Source organism: Nycticebus coucang, chromosome 4 (assembly GCF_027406575.1).
Source record: "Nycticebus coucang isolate mNycCou1 chromosome 4, mNycCou1.pri, whole genome shotgun sequence".
NCBI lineage: Eukaryota > Metazoa > Chordata > Mammalia > Primates > Lorisidae > Nycticebus > Nycticebus coucang.
Window position 1 is genome coordinate 73,068,124 of NC_069783.1, and position 12,655 is coordinate 73,080,778.

The 12,655-nt window shown below is 40.3% G+C and overlaps 1 protein-coding gene and 1 non-coding gene across 2 annotated transcripts in view; both read right to left on the reverse strand.

The window, feature by feature from the left end:
• The window catches only part of SLC4A5 (solute carrier family 4 member 5), a 103,980-nt gene extending 97,572 nt beyond the window's left edge, over positions 1-6,408 (reverse strand). The window contains exon 1 of the mRNA XM_053587805.1: positions 6,330-6,408. Within this exon, the coding sequence (XP_053443780.1) occupies positions 6,330-6,408 (79 nt within the window). The remainder of the gene's footprint in view (positions 1-6,329) is intronic.
• On the reverse strand, positions 5,150-5,289 carry LOC128585033 (U4 spliceosomal RNA). Its single transcript, XR_008379792.1, has one exon. It is a non-coding gene; the product is annotated as a U4 spliceosomal RNA (small nuclear RNA).
• Positions 6,409-12,655: the final 6,247 nt, after the last annotated feature.

Here is a 12,655-nt window from a genome sequence, read left to right on the forward strand (position 1 = left end):
GGCTTTTCATTCTCTTAACAGTGTCTTTCACCGAGCAGAAGGTTTTAATTATAATAGAGTCCAACTTATCAATTTTTATCAGTTGTGCTTTTTGTGTTGTCATTGCTAAACCTAAGGTCATCTAGATTTTCTCCTATGTTGTTTTCTAGAAGTTTTATAATTTTGCATTTCACATTTAGGTTTAAGATCCACTTTGACTTAATTTTTGTGAAAGGTGTTGGGCTGAGTTCAGTGGCTCACACCTGTAATCCTAGCACTTTGGGAGGCTGAGGTGGGAGGATCCCTAGAGCTCAGGAGTTCAAGGCCAGACTGAGTAAGAGTGAGACCCCTGTTGCTATTAAACATAGAAAAATTAGCCAGGTGTTATGGCAGGTGCCTGTAGTTCCAGCTACTGTAGAGACTGAGGCAGGAGGATCACTTGAACTCAGGAGTTTAAAGTTGCTGTGAGCTATGCTAAGGCCATAGCACTCTAGCCTGGGCTCTAGCCTGTGTCTCAAATAAATAAATAATAAATTGATATTGATATCATTGGATCAAATTTTGCTCTTACCAACCATGTTTGCAACTGTTTTGTATTCATTGCTCTTACTTTTTAAAAAAAATTCCTCTTCTGCTTTTTAAAAAAGAGATGGAGTCTCACTATGCTGTTCAAGCTAGCTTCAAACTCCTACACTCAAATAATCCTCCTGCGTCAGTCTTCTGAGAAGATGGACTATAGGTTTGTGCCACTGCATCCGGCTCCTACTTGGATTTGTTGATTTATTGATTTTTGAGACAGAGTCTCACTATGTCACCCTCGGTAGAGTGCCATGGCATCACAGCTCACAGCAACCTCAAACTCTTGGGCTTAAGCAATTCTCTTGCCTCAGCCTCCAAGTAGCTGGGACTACAGGTGCCTGCCACAACACCTGGCTATTTTTTTTGTAATTGTTGTCATTGTTGTTTAGCAGGCCCAGGCTGGGTTTGAACCTACCAGCCCCAGTGCATGTGGCTGGCGCCCTAACCACTGAGCACAGGCACCGAGCCTCCTCCTTAGTTTTAATTGAACATTTTATATGATTCTGTTTTCTTTCTTCTCTTAACATGTAAATTTGTTTTAACATATAACATAAAGTCTAGGGCAACCACTAGAATTTACAATACACATTTACAACTAATCTAAGTCCACTTCAAGTAACAATGTACTGTTTCTTGAGTAGTACAAATACCTTGTAACACAGTATTCACAATTTCCCCCTCCCGCCATCCCTTATAACATTGCTTCCATTCATGTCACTGATCTATACAGTGTTATCACTCAATACATTGTTGCTATTATAACTCTGAACAGTTACATGTTAAATTTGGCAGGAATAATGAGAATAAAGACTGCATTTTACTTTTATTTTTTTCTTATGCTTTTCCTTTCTTTATGTGTGCCTGAGTTTCTGACCTATATATCATTTTCCATCTCTCTGAAGAACTTCTTTTAACATTTCTTGTAAAGCAGGTCTATGGGCAACAAATTCCCTCAGGTTTGTTTTCCTGAGAACATTTTTATTTCTCCGTTACTTTTGAAGGACAATTTCACTGGATACAAAATTCTAGGTTGGAAAAAATAATTAAAAAACCCCAAACACCAGGGAGCGCCTGTGGCTCAGTGGGTAGGGCACCAGCCCCATATACCAAGGGTGGCGGGTTCAAATCCAACCCTGGCCAAACTGCAACAAAAAATAGGCAGGAGTTGTGGCGGGTGCCTGTAGCCCAGCTACTCGGGAGGCGGAGGCAAGAGAATTGCCTAAGTCCAGAAGTTGGAGGTTGCTGTGAGCTGTGTGACACCACAGCACTCTACTGAGGGTGGTAAAGTGAGACTCTGTCTCTACAAAAAAAAAGCCCAAACACCAAAATTCTAGATTGTTAGCTTTTTTTCTTTCAATCATTTAAATATTTCACTTTACTATCTTCTTACTTGTGTGGTTTCTGACAAGAAGTCTGATGTAATTCTTATCCTTGCTCCCCTGTAAGTGTGGTGGGGTTTTTTTTTGCAGTTTTTGGTTGAATCTGGTTTTGAACCCACCACCTCTGGCACATGGGGCCGGCGCTCTACTCCTTTGAGCCACAGGCACCACCCTGTTTTTGTTCTTCTATTTTTCTGCCTGCCCCCAAATGTGGTGGGTTTTCCCCCCTCTGGCTTTTTTCAAGACTTTCTCGTTACTTTTGGTTTGCTGCAGTTTGAATTGTTTTATATTTATCCTGCTTGGTGTTCTCTGAGCTTCCTGTAATTTGTGGTTTTGTTTCTGACTTTAATTTTGGAAAATTCTCAGCTATTATTACTTCAAATATTTCTTTTGTTCTTTTATTTTTTTCTTCCCATCTGTATGTTTTCTTCCCATCTGTATTCCCATTATGTATGTTTTACCTTCCGTAATTGTCCCCAATTAACTGTCCCACAAAATGTTATTTTCCTCCATTTTTTTTTTTTTCTGTTTTATTTTGGAAGATTTCTGTTCACAGGTCTTCATGATCACTGTTTCTTTTCTTGGTCATGCTTAGTCTACTAATGATCCTACCAAAGACATTCTTCATTTCTGTTACATTGCTTTTTATGTCTCTTTTATTCTTTCTTAGAATCTCCAATCTCTCTGCTTACATCACCTATCTGTTTTTATGTATTACCCAAATTTTCCATTAAAATTCTATGCATATTTATTTATTTATTTTTGGAGACAGAGTCTCACTATGTCACCCTGGGTAGAGTGCCGTGGCATCACAGCTCACAGCAACCTCAAACTCTTGGGCTTAAACAATTCTCTTGCCTCAGCCTCCCAAGTAGCTGGGACTACAGGTGCCCACCACAACGCCTGGCTATTTTATTGTTGTTGTTGCAGCTGTCATTGTGGTTTTAGCTGGCACAGGCTGGTTCAAACCCGCCAGCTCTGTTATATGTGACTGGCACCCTACCCACTGAGCTATGGGCGCCACGCCATTCTATGGTTCTTGATCTTCTAGTGAGCCTGTACCCCTGGGCTATGACCTTCAGAAGTGCTCTCCTTGATTGAGACAGGAAGGCTAACGGGGGCTGGAGTTGGGTAATTTCCCTTCCACTGAGTTGAATAAGGTTCTAGTGAAGTTGATCTGTATATATTTTTTGTGGATAAGGATCTAGTCATATTTTAGAATGGCTACTTTTCTCCTCCTTCTGACCAAACATGAGAAGATTTTTCTCTGATCTTCACTGGGAGAACTAGGGATAGGGTTTTTGGAGGTAAAACTATGAAAATGTGAAGGCCTCCTTCAATTAGGCCCCCAGGAGTTTTTAGTTCATACTCAGCCTCCAATGAGTCCTTAAAGTAACCATTTAAGTGTTCCTATCAGTTACTGGCTCCAGCCACTTCTGCTCCAGGTGAGCAGATTTGTATTCAGTATATTTGCTTGTCTCTTCAATTTTGGGGGTGAAATTTGTCCTGATACTTCAATTGTTTGGTGATATAAGAAAAATGACTGATTTTCAGCTTGTTCAGCTTTTTTCTGTGGCAAATGTGGGAGCGATGGCTTTAAAGCTCTTTATATGTCAAAGTGGAAACCAGAAGTCTTGGTTATCATTTTTGCTACTGCTCTATTTCATAAATTTCTGCTAGTTTAGCTTTAGGTTGGATCTCTTTTGTCTGTTGTAGATCGCTGGTTAATTCTACAATGCATAATGATGACCTTCTGTACCAATATCTTTTTTTTTTTTTTTTGAGACAGTCTCACTTGGTCACCCTTGTGCCATGGCATCTTAGCTCACAGCAACCGTACACTATTGGGTTCAAGTGATCCTCTTGCCTCAGCCTCCCAAGTAGCTGGGACTATAGGCGCTTGCCACAATGCCCAGCTATTTTTTAGAGATGGGGTCTTGCTCTGGCTCAGGCTGGTCTCAAATCTGTGAGCTCAGGCAATCCACCTGCCTCAGCCTCCCAGGTGCTGGGATTACAGGTATGAGCCACTGCACCTGGCTGTACCAATAATATCTTTAATGTATAATTTTCTTTTCTGTTTTTTGAGAAAAAGTTTCACGCTGTTGCCCTGGGTAGAGTGCCATGGCATCATAGCGCACAACAACCTTGAACTCTTGGGCTCAAGCAGTCCTATTGCCTCAGTTTTTCATTTTTACTCAAGATGGGGGGTCTTGCTCTTGTTCAGGCTAGTCTCAAACTCCCAAGCTCAACCAATCTGCCCGCCTTGGGTTCCCAGCGTGCTAGGATTACAGGTGTGAGCCACCACACCTGGCCTATAATTTTCTATGTTGAGGCTCTAACTTGAATTATCCACATACTAGATACTAAAGCCACTTTTCTCTTTTGGACCTTTATACTTTCTCTTTTTTTTTTTTCTATTTTTTTCTTATTTTACACTTTTTTCTTTTTTTATGAAGGGAAATGAGAGTGGGTGGAGGAAGTAAGTGGGGCCGTGCTTAAGTGGACTTCAGTAAAAACATTTAAGAACCACTCCCTAGGATATTTTTGAATCTGGAAACCCAGAGTGACAATTTGCCCAAGCACAGGCTGATCAACACATGTTGATTATTATGCCTATTTTTGAAGCCCAAGAATGGTAACTGAAATTTGAAAGAAGGTGGCAGACTGAGAAATTAGACATTGTGTTCTTAAACCAATATCTTCCTTAACTTGATTTGTTTTTTCTTAGAGGCAAGAGATGACTCTCAGCTCAAACTCCTGAAATGCAGATGGCTCAGTGTCTGGGCAGTCATTATCTGGAGAAATCACACAGAAACCACATCAGAAACTGTGCAAGCCTAAGCCTTTTAGAGATGTATTAAGTGTCTATTCTGATGAGTACTGAGGAGGTTACTCTGGCTGGCGCCTTCCTAGGCACTGAGGAGTCAGGTTACCTGGACATCAGTGTCAAAACCTCTCTAAAGCTCCTGCTCACCGCATCTCATCCCGCTGCATGCTCTTCTAAATGGCCCGTCTCTCTTGGGTGTAGTGGGGATGAAGAAGGTGAGGTGGAGATTTTTATGATGCTCTGCCTCCTTCTCAGGGGACTGGTGCTCTTCCTTCCTCCTAGAGCCCTGCAGAGTGGTGGGATCGCCCCTCCCTACACTGCATCCCTCCACCAAACTATAACAGGAGGTGAGAGTGTACACCAGCATTTAGTGGCAAGTAGTTCCACTCTAAGGGCTTAGCATACCTGAGTCTTCCCAAGATGAGTTCCTGTTCTCCACCCTTGAGCTAGGGAAAAGTTTTCAATTAGCAATAATCGTGCCTCAGATAAACCTCATTGGCTATGATACTGCCACTGCGCAAAGCTGCCCTTGAGCTAGGAATGGAAATGAAATGCAGCAGGTGCATCAGAAAGGTTCCCACCTCAGAGACAGCTGGGTGCTCCCTGGCCTGCCCTTTGCTCGACCTGTTGCTGTCCTCCCTCTTGGATTCAGTGTTTTCATCTGTAATGTGGGAATGAAAATCTTTTCTCTACTGGCTTGGAGAGGCTTTTGAGAAGATAGAATGGGATCGCATATGCAAATTGTAAGGGGCTGTACACATGAATAGGGGGTATGTATGAAATAAACTGGGGTTTTGGCTGTCAAAAGAACATTTTACTTTCTGCCCTGGATCTGAATTATCCTATCTTTTACGGGCCTCCTATCATCATCAGACAAGCGTGATTGCTGAGCAGGCGAACTGTGGGGAGTGGCTTGCCCTCTCCAGTCCCCAGCTCTCCTTCCTGGCTCTGCAGGACCTCCCCTCTGACTGCCAGCATCTTGGAGTGTTCCGGGTCAGGACACATACCAAGCTCTCCTAGTAACTCCTCACTGCTTTTTGCTTGCCTGATAGCTCTGGAGTGGCTCTCCACACTCTGCAGGTCAGTAAGTGACTAATTGGGGAGTGAAGTTAGTATTTCTCTCCACATGGGCTGCAGTAGGGAGCCCTACTGCAGATGGGAGTAGCAGCCCCATGGCTTTTTCTCCATAAAGTGTAGGAGACTTAGGGCCTATAAGTCAGCAAGCCCAGAGCAACAGAAATACCTGCCTCAATACCCTCTTGGGCTGATTTTAACTAGGCTGCCAGTTTCAGAATCTTTATAAAATGTCGACATTTGGCATTTATGATGGCTTGCAGATCTTATAAAATTAAGTAAGCTTACTTTTGTATTGGGGAAGCTATGCCCTAATCCACACAGGCAGAGAGACAGTTTCCTGTCTCTGGCCTCACCACATTGTCCCTTTAGGACATGATGAAGCTTTGAGGGGATGCTATGGGTGAGTTAGGAAAAAGGCTGTTTTAAGGACCCCCAAAGAATTAGTAGTCCCTCCTAGGATTTGCATCAAGTCCTCAAAGTGACCTTACCTTTCCGTTCTGGATATCTCCTCCTGTAGTTAGTGGGGTCCAGCTTTCCCACCCCAGCCTTCTCTTCCTTCACCTTCATGACTACAAAGTAAAAGATGAACATAGCCTCAAAACATGTGTGTTAAAAAGGGTAGGATTTCTAGGACAGGTGGGCGATTTTACAATCATAATGGGAGACCTTAATATAGATGAAAAAATTAATGTAAAAGGATATATAAACAAATTTAAGAATCATATATATGTAAATAATTTCTAAAAAGTAAAGAACACACATCTTTTACAAGTACAAATAGAATATTTACAAAGGGAACACATATACTAGGCCACAGGAAAGCCTTTGTAAATGTATTATGTTGGGTGGGTGCAGTGGCTCACGACTGTAATCCCAGCCCTTTGGGAAGCTGAAGGGGGAAGATTGCTTGAGACCATAAGTATGAGACTAGATTGGGTAATATAATGAGATCCTGTCTCTATTTTTAAAAAAAGTTATGGGACAAACTATAACAGGGACTTTACCTAACAAATGAAAACAGTGTAACCTAATTCTTTACCCTCTCAATGAACCTGAAACAATAAAAACAATTTTAAAAGAGAAATTTACTATGCTTCTATAGTTTACATATATAAACCAAATTTCCATTGTGGTTTCTTATTAAACCAAATGATTAGAAATTATAGAATAGTTTTTAAAAAGGTTTTATCTAAACACTCAAAGATTAGATAGCTTCTACTTATACGATGGTTCTGAAAAATAGGCAAAAGAGGAAATGAGAGGCAGTAGGTATATCTGAAGACCAGGATGCAGAGTGGGGTGAAGGGGTGGGAGAGCTCTTAAAATCCTTGGATCTCTGCTGGAAGTTCTAGCCAATACAATTAGGCAAGACAAGGAAATAAAGGGAATCCAAATGGGAGCAGAGGAGGTCAAACTCTCCCTCTTTGCTGATGACATGATCTTATACTTAGAGAACCCCAAAGACTCAACCACAAGACTCCTAGAAGTCATCAAAAAATACAGTAATGTTTCAGGATATAAAATCAATGGCCACAAGTCAGTAGCCTTTGTATACACCAATAACAGTCAAGATGAGATGCTAATTAAGGACACAACTCCCTTCACCATAGCTTCAAAGAAAATGAAATACCTAGGAATATACCTAACGAAGGAGGTGAAGGACCTGTATAAAGAAAACTATAAACTCCTCAGAAAGGAAATAGCAGAGGATATTAACAAATGGACGAACATACCATGCTCATGGATGGGAAGAATCAACATTGTTAAAATGTCTATCCTTCCCAAAGCAATCTACCTATTCAATGCCATTCCTATCGAAGTACCTACATCGTACTTTCAAGATTTGGAAAAAATGATTCTGCGTTTTGTATGGAACCGGAAAAAACCCCGTATAGCTAAGGCAGTTCTTAGTAACAAAAATAAAGCTGGGGGCATCAGCATACCAGATTTTAGTCTGTACTACAAAGCCATAGTGGTCAAGACAGCATGGTACTGGCACAAAAACAGAGACATAGACACTTGGAATCGAATTGAACACCCAGAAATGAAACTAACATCTTACAACCACCTAATCTTCGATAAACCAAACAAGAACATACCTTGGGGGAAAGACTCCCTATTCAATAAATGGTATTGGGAGAACTGGATATCTACATGTAAAAGACTGAAACTGGACCCACACCATTCCCCACACACAAAAATTGATTCAAGATGGATAAAGGACTTAAATTTAAGGCATGAAACAATAAAAATCCTCCAAGAAAGCATAGGAAAAACACTGGAAGATATTGGCCTGGGGGAAGACTTCATGAAGAAGACTGCCATGGCAATTGCAACAACAACAAAAATAAACAAATGGGACTTCATTAAACTGAAAAGCTTCTGTACAGCTAAGGAGAGAATAACCAAAGCAAAGAGACAACCCACACAATGGGAAAGGATATTTGCATATTTTCAATCAGACAAAAGCTTGATAACCAGGATCTATAGAGAACTCAAATTAATCCACATGAAAAAAGCCAACAATCCCTTATATCAATGGGCAAGAGACATGAACAGAACTTTCTCTAAAGACGACAGACGAATGGCTAACAAACACATGAAAAAATGTTCATCATCTCTATATATTAGAGAAATGCAAATCAAAACATCCCTGAGATATCATCTAACCCAGTGAGAATGGCCCACATCACAAAATCTCAAAACTGCAGATGCTGGCGTGGATGTGAAGAGAAGGGAACACTTTTACACTGCTGGTGGGACTGCAAACTAGTACAACCTTTCTGGAAGGAAGTATGGAGAAACCTCAAAGCACTCAACCTAGACCTCCCATTCGATCCTGCAATCCCATTACTGGGCATCTACCCAGAAGGAAAAAAATCCTTTTATCATAAGGACACTTGTACTAGACTGTTTATTGCAGCTCAATTTACAATCGCCAAAATGTGGAAAGAGCCTAAATGCCCACCAACCCAGGAATGGATTAACAAGCTGTGGTATATGTATACCATTGAATACTATTCAGCCATTAAAAAAATGGAGACTTTACATCCTTTGTATTAACCTGGATGGAAGTGGAAGACATTATTCTTAGTAAAGCATCACAAGAATGGAGAAGCATGAATCCTATGTACTCAATCTTGATATGAGGACAATTAATGACAATTAAGGTTATGGGGGGGGAAGCAGAAAGAGGGATGGAGGGAGGGGGGTGGGGCCTTGGTGTGTGTCACACTTTATGGGGGCAAGACATGATTGCAAGAGGGACTTTACCTAACAATTGCAATTAGTATAACTGGCTTATTGTACCCTCAATGAATCCCCAACAATAAAAAAAAAAAAAAAATCCTTGGATCTCTCCCTGAGGCTCCAGTCTCCAACAATGCCCCTCCTCCCCCCAGAGGTGGAGGGGTTAAACCAGAAGCCCTCTGGGCAGCTGAAAGCAAAAAGGAGTAATTTCACCAGAGAAAACAAAGTTTTTAAGTAAAGGCTTTTAGCCTTCAGCCATCTACCTATTGGACTCCAAGAAGGCTGAAGAAAACACAGCCCTCCAGGCAGGAGACAGGAGGACTCACACTTTCTATACTTGGGAGACCTCTAACAAAATGGAGGGCTTCATCCAATTGCCCATTGTAACTCCACATCAACAAATCCAGACCAGCTGTTCCACAGCTGTTTGGTAGCTCCCCTTCAAAATAGGAATAGCCATCCAAGAATTAGTTAGTTTAAAGGAAACAGGAGCAAAAAGGAAGCTTGTTTATGTCTCTGGTGTTGGACATTAGGTTTTTTATTTTTTTACAGAGAAATATTTTCAGTTAGTTTAAAAAGAAAGTGAAATATAAAAAAAAATAAAAAGAAAGTGAAATATAGTTTTCACGACTATAACAAAAATGAAACAGTTTAGCTTTATTGACTGAACAAATATATTATCTAAATCATTATTTTGACATTTATAAGCTTCTAATAGGAAACAAATACTGATTTTCACTCTAACAAATTGCATTATATTGCACCAGGAAGTTATCCAAATTAGCCTGAGATCATTTCTTCTGCTAATATATGCAAAAACATTCCAAGCTAACATTTTACAGTCTGATGTCTCAGGTTTTCATTCGATTCAGATATACTTTTCTTTCATTGTTTCAGGTTAATTTGAGGATACAAAGGATTAGGTTACAATGTTTGCATTTTTTAGGTAGAGTCCTTCTTATAATTGTGTCCTGCCCCCAGGAGGTGTGCCATATGCCCTAACATTGTGTCCTTTAAAGGGGAGCACACCCTTCCCCCTCTCTCCTCCCCTCTTCGCCTTCCTTCATCCCCTTGCCCCCCACCTTGAATTGATTTGCGTTTTTCTCTTATGTGGGTATGTGTTAGATTGTCTACTGGCTTCATATTAGAATTGATTACATTGGATTCTTGCTCCTCCATTCTTCTGATACTTTACTAAGAAGAATATATTTCAAGGCCAGGCATGGTGGTTCAAGCCTTTAATCCTAGCACTCTGGGAGACCGAGGCCAGTGGATTGCTTGAGCTCAGGAGTTCGAGACCAGCCTGAGCAAGAGCAAGAGTGAGACCCCACTCTAAAAATAGCCAAGTGTGGTGGGGTGCTCCTATAGTCCCAGCTACCAGGGAGGCTGAGGCAAAAGAATCACTTGAGCCCAAGAGTTTGAGGTTGCTGTGAGCTATGATGCTGCAGCACTCAACCAAGTCACTCTACCAAGGCACTCACTTTGAGAGTGAGACTGTCTCAAAAAAAAAAAAAAAAACCAGAATGTATTTCAACCCCATCCACGCTAATACAAAAGATGTAAAGTCTCCATCTTTTTTAATGGCTGGACAGCATATACCACAGTGGCCATTAGGTTTTCTCATGGTCCTCTTTTCCTATTTGTTTTGGTGTCTGTCATTCTGGTGACTCTTGGATGACCTTCCTAACTGATACATAATGGATACTGAAGCACAGCTTGAATGAATGAACTGGACTTCATGTGTGTATCTCAAAAATGTGTTAAGTCAAGGGGAAAAAAGCCAGGGTGAAAAAGGATACAAACAAAATGATATTATTTATACAAAATTTTAAAGCAAAATTTTATTTTATTTATAAACAATATTAGTAGCAACAACACTACTAATATTGTTTGTAGCTACATTTATAAGTAACAAAAGCATAAAATCATGCACAGGAATGAAACACACTAACTGCAGGTTACCTCTAGGGAGGGATAGGTTTAAGATGATGTTTGATGATCTTTGATATTTTGGATAGGTGGATATAGGTGTAGATATGAAGCAAATAAGATAAAATGTTAACCCGTGTCAATTCTGGATAGTGATATATAAATATCTGTCATATTGTAAAAGTTGGAACTTTTTATTATTCAAATTTAAAAATATGTATTTTTAAAAAGAAATAAGAGGCCAGAAGAGGTGGCTCACACCTGTTATCCTAGCACTCTGGAAGGCTGAAGTGGGAGGATCTCTGTATCTCAGGAGTCCAAGACCAGCCTGAGCAAGAACTACACCTTGTCTCTACAAAAAATTTTAAAAATTACCTAGGAGTAGAGGCATGTGCCCGTAGCCCCAGCTACTTGGGTGGGTGAGGCAGGAGGATTGCTTTGAGCCCAGGAGTCTGAGGTTGCTGTGAGCCATGAGGACATCAATGCATTAGTAACACCAGGGAAAATTTAAATGTCTGCCAGAAATAAAATGTGCATCAGTACAGTGAATAATAACTGTAATCCTAGGACTCTGGGGGGCTGTGTGGGAGGATCCCTCGAGCTCAGGAGTTCAAGATCACCTTGAGCAAGAGTGCAACCCCACCTCTACTAAAAATAGAAAAATTAACCAGGCATCATAGTGGGCACCTGTATTTCCAGCTACTAGGGAGGCTGTGGCAGGAAGATCACTTAAGCCAAGAATTTGAGGTTACTGTGAGCTACGCTGATGTAGCACTCTAGCCTGGTCAACAGAGTGAGACTCTGTCTCAACACACACACACACACAAAATGATCATTGCATGTAATCCTAATTATAGAAACACTGATTTTTTGAATTAACTAAAAACACTGATGACATAATCTATATGGAGAAGATAAAGAAGATGCAGGTATGCTATAAGATAGTTAAATATTCACCTGTTGTTTGCTAACATCTAACTTCCATAATAATTATTACTATTCTTCTCATTAAAATAGTATAGGTAACCCATAGGAAAAGTAGTTGTCTTTGGGAAGTAGAACTGTGGAGTATGAGGGAAGCTGGGATAGAGTTCCAATGCTTTTTATCATAAGCTCTTACATATGTTAATTAATTTTTAAATTATGGTTATACATTATTTTTATTTTAAATATTTTAAGGCAAAAATTAATATGACACATTTCCACTTAATGTGGTAATTGTGTCCTTGAAAGTTAATTGCTAAATCTGTTTGCTTTTAAAGTGAATCATGTTTGAAATACTTAGCAAAACTGCTAAACAAAGAGCCCTTAAAGGTTGTTCTCAAACTCCAGTGTGCCTCAGAGTCACTTGAATGGCTTGTTAACACAAAGCTTCTCAATCAGTAGATCTGGGCTAGGCCCTAGGATTCTGCATTTTCAACAAGCTCCCAATTGGTGCTGATGCTCCTAATCCAGGGACTATATCTTAAAAATTTCTGTCCCAGCCAAGTTGAAAAACAAATCAAGGACGTAGTTCCCTTCACAGTAGCTTCAATGAAAATGAAATACGTAGGAATATACCTAAAAAGGAGATGAGGGATCTCTACAAAGAGAATTACAAAATCCTGAGAAAGTAAATAGCAGAAGACATTAATAA